Source organism: Balaenoptera physalus (genome assembly GCF_965194825.1).
Source record: "Balaenoptera physalus genome assembly, chromosome: 20".
Lineage (NCBI taxonomy): Eukaryota > Metazoa > Chordata > Mammalia > Artiodactyla > Balaenopteridae > Balaenoptera > Balaenoptera physalus.
The window spans coordinates 14,053,014-14,066,968 of NC_138901.1; the positions used below are offsets into that span (position 1 = coordinate 14,053,014).

Here is a 13,955-nt window from a genome sequence, read left to right on the forward strand (position 1 = left end):
AATGCTTGTTCTTAACATCAGAAATACTAAAGTAACTCATTGGAATGTCAATCTCCAAAAGTATTAAAACAATTATAATACTAAAACTATTTTATATCCCAGGGTTAGAATATTTTCGATGCATGTTATATTACTTTTTAAAGTAAATTATAAGTAATGTGATCCCATCTGTTTTGAACTCACATTTCCATTTCGGATCTTGCAGATTTTATATTGGCTGTGATCGGTGTCAGAATTGGTACCACGGGCGCTGCGTTGGCATCTTGCAAAGTGAGGCAGAACTCATTGACGAGTATGTCTGTCCACAGTGCCAGTCAACAGAGGATGCCATGACAGTGCTCACGCCGCTAACAGAGAAAGATTATGAGGGTTTGAAGAGGGTGCTGCGTTCTTTACAGGTGAGAAACCACTCTCTGCGCAGCATTTAAAGATGAAATCAACCGGCGTGACCTTGGAAACACGCCTGGGGTTTGACCTTTACAATCTTAGAGCACCTGACTATCTAGTGACTCCCAGCTGAAGTGCTCCACAGACTTCAGTCCTTCCCGGGCCGACGTCGTGAGGTTAACCAGAGCCACACACTAGCTCAGCTGTTGTTTAGCTAATGCTCATGTTTAAAATGACTCATTATTTTTAACCTAAATTTAATTTTTAAAGAAAACTATCTTACCACCATTGATTGAAAAGCAATTTGATTAAATTCTAGTAAGATACAAATGCTTATCTAAGGCTCTGAGCCAAAGCCTTCCCTCCCTTATTAAAAATAAGAAGGAAGATGGGGGTGGCTTCTAAGATTAGCAAGTATTAGAGATGTATTCCAGACATAGGAGTGCTAGATTGACACTTCCTCCTGTTGTAATCATAATGAGAAGCGTTGAAAGAACTGAAACGAGAACAATAGTCTCGATATGTGGTTGAATGTTATTTAACATCACCATCACACCTCTGCCACGTCATTAGCCTGCAGAGGTAACCATTCCACACTTGGAACCCATCCCACTCCAGTTTAATAGGTGTGATTGCAGTGCCAACATCGCTCAGCTGGCAGGTCATCGTGAAGGGACCAGAGTACAGATTCCTTGACCCCTAAGCTAGTGCGCCACCATCCCCGCTGCAGGCTAAGGTCCCAGACCTCTCTTTGAGAACCATTATCACAGAGCATGCTCGTCTGAGATAATTTGTGACCACAGCCAAAATCATCTAAGTATAAATAATTTCATCTCTCGAGTTTAAAACTGACTTTTCCAGTTTAAAGGTCGATGGATGCAAGAACTCAAATGGGGAACTTAAGTGAAATTATCATTTCCACCTGACAATAATGATGTCTTTTTTTTTTTTTTTTTTTCATTATAGGCCCATAAGATGGCCTGGCCTTTCCTTGAACCAGTGGATCCTAATGATGCACCGGATTACTACGGTGTTATTAAGGAACCTATGGGTAAGTGCTTGAGTTGAACATGGAGTTGTTTCAGAAGTCTCAGCAGCTACTTCATTTATCATCCAAAAAATTGATATATCATGAAGATATGCTGAGCAAGACTGCTGGGAGTCCAAACTGGTATACGGTCATTTGTAGGATAAACTGGGAGTACGTATTAAAGTTCAAGTATGTGTACCTTTGGACCCAGCAGTTTCACCTCTTAGGATTTACATGTGCACAGGTATGTTGTTCATCACAGCAGTGTTCATAATTGCAGAAATACTGAAAATGAAATAAATAGCCATCAGTAGAGGAGTAGCTAAATCAAAGGATGAGCAGAGTATTCTCTACTGTACAACGAATGAAATCAGTGAACGGATTGGGGTCCTTGTGAGCCTCTCATCTTTCCTGTCACCTCTTCTTCATCTTTTCCTGAAGGAGAGCAAAGGTAGAAATCCAAGAGAATATAGCCTCATTGCCCAGAAAATAAAAATGGTACTAAATAACAGCTACAAGTAACTGTACAGTAAGTCCCCTACATAACAAACCTTCAAGTTGCGAACTTTCAAAGATGCGAACGTGCATTTGCATGTCCAGTCCTGTAAGTTAGTTCACGTGTCTGGTGTACATTGTCACATGTGTCCATCCTCTACAAGTGGTTGTGCTTTTGTGTACTTTACTGTACAGTACTGTATAGAGTACAGTAGTACAGTATCTTTATTTCAAGCCCAGGATGTCTGGAAGCAAGCGTAAAAGCATCGGTGATGTAGCTGGTACTACTGTATACTTTTCAAGTATACAGTACTATACTGTACTGTAAGATTAAAAATGTTTTCTATGTATTATTTGTGTGAAAAGTATTACAAACCTTTTATAATATAGTACTATATAGCTGATTGTGTTAGTTGGGTACCTAGGCTAACTTTGTCAGACTTACGAACGTGCTCTCGGAACAGAACTCATTCATATGTAGGGGATTTACTGTATTAAGATGAACAGCTACCGGTGATTATATTAAAAATACTTTATCTACGAAAGAAGTTATAGAAATTAAAACATAGCTAAAAGCTTCCAAAACTGCCAAAAAATTAGCTCTAGCTGATGAAAATATTCCAGATGGCCAGCTAAGCATTTTTTAAATGGGTATGGTTTTATTGTATATTTGAAAGTTGCTAGGAGAGCGGATCTTAAAAGTTCTCATCACCAAAAAAAAAAAGTTTGTAACTATATGCGGTGATGGATGTTAAATAAAAGTATTGTGGTGATCATTTCTCAATATATACAAACATCAAATCATCGCATTGGGACTTCCCTGGTGGCGCAGTGGTTAAGAATCCGCCTGCCAATGCAGGGGACACGGGTTCGATCCCTGGTCCGGGAAGATCCCACATGCTGCGGAGCAACTAAGCCCATGTGCCACAACTATTGAGCCCGCGTGCTGCAACTACTGAAACCCGTGTGCCTAGAGCCCGTGCTCCGCAACAAGAGAAGCCACCGCAATGAGAAGCCCGCGCACCGCAACAAAGAGTAGCCCCCACTCACTACAACTAGAGAAAGCCCGCGCAACAACGAAGACCCAACGCAGCCAAAAGTATATAAATTAAAAAAAAAAAAATCATCGCATTGTATACATAAAGGTACCACAGTATTCTATGTCAATTATACCTCAGTTTAAAAATAAAAGGAAAAAATTAAAGGAATTAAAGTTCAACCAGGTTTTTAAGAAATAAAAGAAAAGAAAAGACAGGGGTTGTATTGACGGCAACTTCAAAGATGCGGAAACATGAAGAAGAGATAAATGAGGGCTTATCTTTGGGAAGAAAAACCATAAATAAGTAAGTAGCCGTTACCTCTGTCCTCATGTCTAAGATAGAAGAAATTAATCATTATACACATTTCAGATTTGAATAATCTCCTTTGAGAAAGTACCTGGGGTGTTTATTTAAATAAATAGATGTCTTTTGCTTCTAAAAATAACGTGATTATAGAAAATTTAGGAAATAAAAAAAGTAAGAAAAGATAAATGCACTTTTGATCTTTTTCTCACTGAATGCTACCACATTTTGGTGTGTTCGTGTGTGTGTGTATGTGTAAAAATTGAAAACATATTTTTTTTAAAAAAAAAGAAAAATATTGAGATCATATAGTGAATGTTTGTGTCTGGCAGTCATTTTCCTGTGTCATTAATCTTCAATAACATGATATTAATGGCTTTGTATAGTCTGTAAATTGAATATGCCTTAACTTATTTAGCCAAAATTCTTTTCTTGAAGAGCTAGAATGTTTTCCTGTCTTTTTCTTTTCTTTTTTTAATACCACCAAGATAAACAGCATTTTATGTGGGTATGTACACACAGATAATACAGGTCTCCCAAGCATATTGTTGAAAGAAATAGGAAAGTTACAGAGCAATCCCTAGGTTTTTTTTTTTTTTTTTTTAATTAATTAATTTTTATTATTTTTGGCTGTGTTGGGTCTTCGTTTCTGTGCGAGGGCTTTCTCTAGTTGCGGTGAGTGGGGGTCACTCTTCATCGCGGTGCGCGGGCCTCTCACTGTCGCGGCCTCTCTCGTTGCGGAGCACAAGCTCCAGACGTGCAGGCTCAGTAGTTGTGGCTCACGGGCCCAGTTGCTCTGCGGCATGTGGGATCTTCCCAGACCAGGGCTCGAATCCCCTGCATTGGCAGGCAGACTCTCAACCACTGCGCCACTGGGGAAGCCCCCTAGGTTTTAAGCAGTAAACAGTTGTATGTTTTCTAAGGGTACGTACCTGTGTTTAGAGATGCATAGCAAATGTCTGGAAAGATACAAACTAACGTGATTGATTGATTGATTGATTATAAATGTATTTATTTATTTATTTTACTTTTGGCTGCATTGGGTCTTCACTGCTGTGTGTGGGCTTTCTCTAGTTGCGGTGAACAGGGTTACTCTTTGTTGCGGTGTGCAGGCTTCTCATTGCGGTGGCGTCTCGTTGCGGAGCACGGGCTTTAGGCGCGTGGGCTTCAGTAGTTGTGGCGTGGGGGCTCAGTAGTTGTGGCTCATGGGCTCTAGAGCACAGGCTCAGTAGTTGTGGCACACGGACGTAGTTGCTCAGTGGCATGTGGGGTCTTCCAGACCAGGGCTCGAACCCGTGTCCCCTGCATTGGCAAGCAGATTCTTAACCACTGCACCACCAGGGATGTCCCCCTACATCGTTTTTAATTGTATGACGTTAAGGTAATTTACTTAATCACCCCTCCATAATGGATTTTTCAGCAGTCTGCAGTTTTTGCTGCTATAAATGACACTTCTGTGAACATCTTTGTGCATCTGCCCTGTTCTTGTTTGTTTTCTTAGGAAAAATTTCTAGAAATAGAATTTCTGTACCAAAGGGTATGTATACTTTTTAGGCTTTTGGTAAGTATTTTCAAATTGCACTTCAGCAGATTGAACCAGTTTCCACTGATAGCGTGTATCTGTACCCTTTTCTCTGCACACTTGAAAACCCTGAGCATTATCACTCTTTGGAGGAGAAAAATTTTTCTTTGCAAATATTTATTTCGAAAGAATATGTTTGATGTACAAATGCAGATGTTACAGAGATATAGGGAGTAAAATGTAAAATTTACCACCACTCTCATCCACCTTTAGAGGTAGCCTCTGTTAATAGGCTGATGTTATATAATTTTTAATTTCTGCTAATTTGGGCAAAGGAAGTGACTCTTTGGGTTTGCCTGTCTTCAGTAACTAGTGATGTGCTTATTACTGTTTGTACTTCTGCATGAGTTCCCTATTTATGTATTTTGCCATTTTGCTCTTGAGATATTCATACTGTTATCAGTGTTACTTAAGGGTTCTTTATAAACTAAGGATATTTTAATGTTTTATGGCAATTTTTTGGTCATATGATAGTTTTTAACATTTTTTTAATTCAAATCTATTAATCATTATGAATTCTACCTTTAGAGTTGTATTTTTAGCCTTTTTCCCTACCCCAGATACATAAATACTTACCTGTATGTTCTCCTAGTACTTTTTTTTTTTTTAAGGGATACTAATTAAGTTGAAATCATAAAATGTCCAAACACTACTCACATACTTTATTACAATTAGTCAGTCCGGAAGTGCCCAGAACTTAAGTCTGAATATGGTGATATTCTGGCGGGCTGTGTTAAGCTTTCTGCCTACCTGTACAGCTTATGTGACCTACACAGAATGGATGCGCCCAAGTCTTGTTTGGAATTTTATCAGGCTGGGTGCATTTTTGCAGTTGTTCTTGTTTACACATTTTTCCCCTACCTGCGTAAACTGGAACTATCAAAGATGTGTTTGTATGTTAAAATATTATATGTATAACATAAAATTGCCATTTTAACTACTTTTATATGCACAATTCAGTGACTAACTACATTCATTTTTGTCCTCAAATTTTAATCCACCTCGGATTACTTTGGCATATAGTGTGAGGTAGAATTTTTCTTCAAATATAGGTAGGCAGTTGCCTCAACCCAATTTATTAATGAATTCTTCCTGTCTCTGCTTATTTGAAATGACATCTTCAACACAGGTGAAATTCTTACGTTGAATACAGTTAGGTCTGTCCCTGTTTTGAATTCAGTTCCATTAATGTTTGTATCATGTTGTGTAATGCCACACTTTTTGTTATCACAGCTTTATAAATTTTTTTATATAAATTTATTTATTTATTTTTGGTTGCATTGGGTCTTCATTGCGGTGCGCGGGCTTCTTATTGCGGTGGCTTCTCTTGTTGCAGAGCGTGGACTCTAGGCACGCAGGCTCAGTAGTTGCGGCACACGGGCTTCGTTGCTCCGCAGCCTGTGGGGTCTTCCCGGACCAGGGCTCGAACCCATGTCCCCTGCATTGGCAGGTGGCTTCTTAACCACTGCGCCACCAGGGAAGTCCCTATAATTTTTTTTAATGTCTCATAGATTAAATTTTCTCCCTTTACTTTTATTTTTCAAATGTTTCTTAGATAGTCTTACACTTTTACTTTTTGAATGTACTTTAAAATTATTTTCTCAAATTCTAAAATAATTATTGAGATTTAGTTAGGAATTGTGTTATCTGTCAATCCTAGATTGATTTGAGATCACTGACCTTTTACTCTCCCAGGTTTTTATGTCATATTGTATATGGAATTTTCCTTCAAGCACAACTGTCTCCTGCGACCCACTGTTATTTTGGGTAGATTTAGCTCAGTATTCCAAAGCAGTTACCTGTGTACCACCCTAGTAATTTTTTTCATTTCTGCATACTACCTCTACTATTACATACTGCTATTTTTATTCATATCAGCTAATATTTTCCCCTTAAGTTTATTTTAAGTAGACACTTTATATCGTTACCAACATAATCGGTAAGTCAGTATCACTTGTCACCAATAAAAGGTAATAATAAAAATTTAAAAGGAAACAAAATTATATTATTAAAGTCTAATACAAGGCTCACAAAACCACAGAGATTTTATTCTTAATTCTGGACTCCTCCTCCTCTTTGTACATGTAAGGTATTTAATCAATTGTTTGCATGTGAAAGTGTGTTGTACTTAGATATGTATTGTTCCTGTTGGTGTAGTGTTTCCTTTGTTTCAAACCAATTGAATAAAGAGCTATTCTCTGTAGTTAATTGAAAGTAAAAGACCCTTCTTAACGGTAGCCAAGATTTATCTTGTAGACCCCGAATCAAAAACAAAATTGGAAAAGTGCTTCTATTTTCTTCAAGAATTGCTACGTAGTCTTCACTGGTAAACCAGCCTGGTTCCAGGACTGCTTGGGCAAGATGTTATGTGTTCTTATTTGTCAGAACTGCAGGCAGTATTCACATTGGAACAACCTTAAAGCTTTGAAAATCTTTTACATTTTGTGTTTTTAAGACCTTGCCACCATGGAAGAAAGAGTACAAAGAAGATATTATGAAAAGCTGACGGAATTTGTAGCAGATATGACCAAAATTTTTGATAATTGTCGTTACTACAATCCAAGTGACTCCCCTTTTTACCAGTGTGCAGAAGTTCTTGAATCGTTCTTTGTACAGAAATTGAAAGGATTCAAGGCTAGCAGGTAAGCAGATGTGTTCAGCGCTCTGAACTAATTCAGTTCCTAGGGAGAAATTGCTGGGTTTGTTTATGATCTGCTTAAAATTATAGTCACTTTTTAAAATTCAAAAAGCATTTATCAAATGCTTACAGAATGTAAGATGCTGTCTTAAATGCCATAGGGCACATACAAAGATAGTAGTAGTAAGAGTTCTTGCTCTCACTGAGTTTACGCAAGTATAAAAATGACTGTTCTGGGACTTCCCTGGCGGTCCAGTGGTTAGGACTCCACGCTTTCACTGCAGGGGGCCGGGGTTCGATCCCTGGTCGGGCAACTAAGATCCCACAAGCCGTGCGGCCAAAAAAAATTTTTTTTAAACTATGAAACTAATACTCAACATAGCATATATATAGTAGGTGAAATGCTCAAAGACTGGTAGAATTCAACAAAATAATGTTTTAAAAAAAAGACTGTTCTGTAGGATAGAGTAAGGGGAAGACCACGAAGTGGGGACTTAAGTGCTTTCTCTTTCATTTGTGTTTGCTGTGTCTTTGAAATCATAAATTGTTTTGTTCTTCTGGATTTTTTCTGTGGGCAAAATTAGACTTTAATCCAAGTCCACAGACCTTTTCTTTGAACCTCTAGTAACATAAAAACATTGAGCAGCTTTGCATGCTAGTCAGGTGCTGTGACCTTCGTGCCTTCTGTTTCTGACCTTCCGCACCTGCTCCTTCCCAAGCCCATGACTTTCTTCCTTTCAACGGAAGCCTGTTTCCCTTTTCTTTGAGAGCTGCCGCCGCTCTGTAGCCCTGAAATTCATTGTTCACCATCCTCCATCCACCAGCCCGCAAGCTTGATCCTCCCTAGTCAGACTGGGTAGATCTTGGCTGGGCCGGGGTCTGGGCATCTGTATTCCCTAATGAACTCCCAAGGGACTCTGCATACCAAAGCATAAGAATCAGTGCTCTACCTAGTCATTTTTCTCTGAGGCAAATCTTCAGGGTATTTTGTTTCTCTCCTTCTCCTGTAACAAGGTAGATCAAGAACTGTACTTCAGAGTCAGTTTGCATAAACTAAAAGTGAAGGACAAGCACAACTGAAGTATCCAATCACCTTCTCAGCGAAGGAGTCGAAAACTATAGGCAAGGAGGGAAGGAAAGCAGGTGGGCAGGCAGGCTGTATAGACCACCAACCAAGAGACTTCACAGAATCTCTAAAACTTTCCCATTTTTATTGTTGCCTATCTGTTAACCCGTTAGCTGTAAAACTTAAAATGGAAGAGGACTTAACTTTAATATGACAGAGTCCCCAGGAAAATAATAATAAAGGAATAGAAAGGCATAAACTCAGAGTGGTGAAAGGAATATGGTAGAAGTTAGTTAGCTGATGAGATTTCAGCAGATGGAAGGCGACCGGCCGACGAAGGCGGGCCAGCGCAGCCAGACTCCTCGCGGGCTGGGCTCCTCAGCAGACGTGACAGCCTGCCGACCAGTAGGACCCCAGACGGCCTCCAACACGGAGACTCTGAAATAGACTCGAAGGCTCTAGAGAGTAGGAGGAGAGAGGGGTTAACTGAAGATCGATATCTGGGCTAGTCACAGCCTCCTTTAACCCCAGTGTGCAGCCTGCGTAGGCAGCCCAAAGAACTGGAAGAACACAGGGTTCTTCTCCAAAGAAGGAGAATAAACCGTCTGCAGAGAACTGGAGTAGACAGAAGAGAATGGGACCCAGAGGAAAATTCCCCTGATCTCTGAAGGATCGGCTCCCTCATTCTAACACTGGGGCTCTCAACAGGATAATTTACTCACCCTGACCCCGTAAGGGATATTTAGCGATGCCTAGAGACATTGCCGTGTGTCACACTTGGAGGTGGTTAGTGGTACTGGCATCTAATCAGTAGAGGCCAGAGATGCTGCTAAACGTCCCCCAGTGCGTAGGATAGCCCTCACAGCAAAGAATTGTCCAGCTCCAAAATGTCAGTTGTGTGGAGACTGAAAACTCTGATCTAAAGCAAAGCCTGCCAGTCAGTAAGCCACACACACATGCACAGGGTTCTCCAGGCACCCATCTAGGCTGTTAACTTACTCTTCATAAGTGGGAACAGACAGGGACGGACGGATAGGTAAGGAAAGCCTGCAGTGTAAAGGAGAAAAAGGTCAAGGTGTAACCGAAAAATAGATTCCAGAGAGAACAAGAGAGAGCTTTAAAAAAACAAAACAAGCCTCTAAGTCATGTCCCGAGAGAAATTTTAGAAGATACTGCATCTGCAAAACAGTGAACAGGACATTAGAAATAAAGAACAATCTGAGAAAAAGAGAGTAACTGGAAATTTTTTTAAACTTACTGCACGCATTGAAAGTTAAAATCAAGGACCTCTCAGTGTAAAGAGCAAAACGACAAGGGGATGAAAAATAGGAAAGAAGAAACTGTTACAAAGTATCTATATTCATTTCATGGAAATTCCCACGAGAAAGAACAGAGAAGACAGAGGAGAGGAAATTATCAAAAGACGACTCTAATATAAGAAAAATTTCCAAACCAGTGAGAGGCACACAACTTCAAATCCAAGCAAAACTGTTCATTCAGAAAATGGTTATTGAGCCCCGGCTGTGTGTCAGAATTGACTATAGCAGCAGAACAAACCAAGTTCCTGCTCTCCACGGAGCTCATGTTCCTGTGGGATAGGGAGATGGAGTGGAGTGGATAAACAAACGTGTAAGCCAGCTGGACAAGTGCGACAAGGTCCACCGCACATACACATCACTGTAAAATCTCCAGAGGCTAAGGATGGAAGAAGCTCTTCTGAAAGCTTGTAAAGAGGATAAAACAACTTATAGATTAACAGGAATTAGACTGGTTATCAAACTTTTCTCTAGCAACGTGGAATGCTAGAGGATTATGGAAGAATAAATCCAAAAGTCTGAGGAAAAATGAAGTCTGTGTCTAGCCAGTCAAGCGTAGAGGCAGAATAAGTACATTTTCAAGTCATATAAGGATTCAGAAAGGGCTTCTTTTCCTTGCATACTTTCTTAGCAAGGTATTTTAAGATGTGCACTAGCAAAATAAAGAAGCAAATCAAGAAAAAAGACCTTGGATTTCAAGAAAGCAAAGAGAACGACTCTGACCCAGAGTGACATTTGTACAGCAGGCCCATGCAGCAGGCAGTTCAAATTGGAGCAGGAGAATGGAGCACTCCCAAGAGGGATGCGTCTGGAGGGAAAAAAATTGATTCATACATTAGATAACTTAAGAATGTAAGGGGGCAAATGAAAGTCAATTAGAAACTCCATGAAAGGCAAAAAGTTGTATAGGTTACTAAGAATGCCCTCCTAGCAAAAGAGTAGGTGCTACAGAGAAAAATATTTACATAGTCATGTAAACAGTACATTGATTTTCAACTTTTGGAATGTCTACAGACAAAGCATGGAAAGATTTAATTTTAAATTACAGAAAAATAAAACTTGTACTCAAGAAGGGAGGAGGGAAAATCGTTACATGAGCTCAGTTCTTGTTTGCCATAGCAGGATTTAAACAATATAAAGTTGATAAAATAAGAAATAGTAGTGTAAGAAATCTAACTACCTAAGAACTGAAAGTTCCAAGTCATTCATCCTAGAGAGCCTGGTTTTCAGGTTGAGTAAAGATAGGGCAGAGGACCACAACTTACTATAAGCCTTCCGTGCTTTTTTGCTTCTTGCTTCGTACCTCTTGTAGTTATTACTCCAATTAAATTTCTGAAACAGCTTTTTTCAGCTGAAAAGGCTTTAGCCTTTGGTGGAAGTAGAAGCTGGGGGATTTGAATCCCACCCTGCTGCCAGGCTTGCAGGCAGGACGCAGAGGGTGGGTGGTGGCGGCAACTGCTGAGGTGGGCCTGCTGCAAAACCAAGGGACTGGGGGAAGGAGAGGAGGCCCAGAGGCTGGGTCTGCACGGTGAAGGGGCCACTCGGGAGAGCTTGCCATTTGGTGGTTTCATGTAGCTTTTTATTATATTCTGGTTTATGTAATTTTTATTAAAGAACATGGGAGCCAACTGAGAAGTTTGCTCAAGTCTGCTTATGTAAATAAAATGACATGTGAAGAGATGTTAGGGGATTTTTGTTGATTTCCAGATTTAGGGCAGAATGAAACATATATGTAGCCAGTCACTGAAATATTATTTTTTATGGATTTCCATGGTTTCCTTTGCTGTATTTTCCCCATTTTTAATTTGTGATCTCCAGCATTATTTTCATAACTGTTCTTTGTTATAATTCATCATTTATATCATCCATGTTCTTTCTTTTCTTACAGATTGTGATATCTTTAGTCTGAATTTTTAACTGGAATCAGAACTGGATGTTGGGGTCACTCTTTTATTGTACCACTTGATTACCTAATTCAAAATTGCCCCCCAGAGTTCAGATGAGTTAATATAATTTTTTAATGTTTAAAAAAAGATGTATAGTAGTAAACAATTTATTCTAGCAGCCATGTTGAACAATGTATTTAAGAATTGTAAGCTCCGAGAAGACTGTATTTATATACACTATTGCAATAGAACATACTTGTACAGTTGTACAGTTACTTGGTTTACTAACAAAAGTTGTTAATAAAACTGTGAAACTAGAAAGGACACTTTCTGAAATTTAATAGAAAAATGTGATTTTAATACTGTTATTTCTCTCCTTTTAATATTTTATTTTTTTTCCTTCATATTCCCCAACTCAATGTAAATAAACGTGTGCATACACACACACACACACACACACACACACACACACCTTTTACCACAATGGTAATGCTTCTGTAAATGTCTCTATTTGTCCCTTTGGCTAAAAATGTATTGGACATATATATATGTATATATATTTATATTTCTTTTTTTTAATATTGGCTTTTTCCAGTGAATTATCATGTTTAGTGTACAATGAAAATTTTTAATTTTATAGGGTAAGAATTTCTTACTTGTTCTCATATATTTGCTTGCCAAGGGTGAATGAAAGAACATGGCTGCTTTCCCCAGACAGACTGACCTTGGCATCCACATAAAGCATCACTGTTTTCAAAAATGAAGGGTGCTTAATTGTTCCCTTTTTTCTGTATTCTGTAGGTCTCATAACAACAAACTGCAGTCTACAGCTTCTTAAAGTTCAGCGTGTTAACCTAACATAAAACACAGCAAGAATCTGGTTGTCTGAACTGTTTTAAATTAAGGAGCCAGATGTTTTTAGTCAGGTTATCCTGACAAGACTTGACCTAAACTTCGTTTTTATTGGTCATAACAGTCCAATTATATTCTTGGCCAATTTTGTCCAACGGACAAGGGAAAAGCAAAGTCAACGACACCATTATCTTGTCAAGATCAAATGGTTTTACTATTGTGGCAGAAGCGGGAAAACTTTGTTTATTGAAGAAAAAAAAAAAAGAAAGAGAAAGAAAAAATGATAATATGGGGTCAAGTGTAACTCCATGGAAATGCCACGTCTGCTCTTCAGTGAAGAAGCTGGTTTAGAGTCTCACAGAAAACTTTCGACTGTATTTATTTATTGTTGCAAAAAAGACGCTTTTTTATTGCTGCCCTCATTTGTCAGCTAATTATTTTTTCTTATAAAATCCAGCCCCGGTTACATGTAATCCATTCTGTATCTTATCATGATTCCTGTAGGTAAAAGTACAAGACGACCTCTAGATGTCTTTTCTTTCTATGAAAGGAGCTGCTATGTACACATGTGCACACACACACAACTGGGAATCAACAATGAGTTTATTGTTCATAGTAGATAAAAATTAAGCTTGCATAAAGGTTGGGCTAAGTGGTCCTGGACTACAGACTCTGTTGCCTTGAATATAACAGTACAATTTGTCATTTACTCTGCACCAGGTTAAAATGAGTAAAATCTATTTGAAGGTATCTTGTTTGTAAACATTTGTCAGATTCTAATTTTTTTTCTTTTTGTATTAAAATTCAACTATGGATGTATATGAAACAAAATAAATGGAGATAATTTTTCTCCCACAGACGGTGTCTTTGAATGTGCGCTAATGATTCTCTGTAAGCCATTGAGGGGAAAGGGAGGGCTGCAAGGTAAATAAATAAAAGGCAGAAGGATCTGATTGTACCTGGATTTCTCCAGGGTAGTAGTGGTCCTTCATTTTATAATTCCCAGCCCACTGTCATCACATCGAAGAAAAATATTCAGGGGTGCTAATCCTGTTGCATCAATTGATCAGACTAATAAAAAAGGTAATGTGACAAAATACACATTGCCTTCATCTGTACGTTATATGATACCAGGCAAATTATCAGTTACAGACCACTACTTACATTTTATGAAGGGCATTTTTTAAAATGACTTCATCCTTTTTGTATTTGTTTGTTGGTTGAGTTTTTTCCCACATAAGAAGAAGTAGTGTAAACAGTAGGGGGAAAAAATGGAAGCAGCAGAGGAAGGCGTATTTTGCATGTTTTTCCTTTCAGTGTTCTAATCTTACATGTTGTATTTCTTCATTGTAATAATAGC

General features: G+C 38.7%; 1 protein-coding gene across 18 annotated transcripts in view; it reads left to right on the top strand.

Moving 5' to 3' along the window:
- BPTF (bromodomain PHD finger transcription factor) overlaps positions 1-13,459 on the top strand; it is a 140,000-nt gene extending 126,541 nt beyond the window's left edge. For 15 of the 18 annotated variants that reach the window (XM_082441970.1, XM_082441985.1, XM_082441980.1 and 12 more), the window contains 4 exons: positions 206-398; positions 1,354-1,438; positions 7,293-7,479; positions 12,545-13,459. In XM_082441970.1, coding sequence (XP_082298096.1) covers positions 206-398; positions 1,354-1,438; positions 7,293-7,479; positions 12,545-12,581 — 502 coding nt within the window. In that variant the 3' untranslated portion in view covers positions 12,582-13,459. Of the gene's footprint in view, positions 1-205; positions 399-1,353; positions 1,439-7,292; positions 7,480-11,745; positions 12,065-12,544 lie in introns of those variants that run through there. The other 3 variants (XM_082441981.1, XM_082441984.1, XM_082441978.1) reach the window with 3 other exon arrangements.
- The last annotated feature ends 496 nt before the right edge of the window (positions 13,460-13,955 follow it).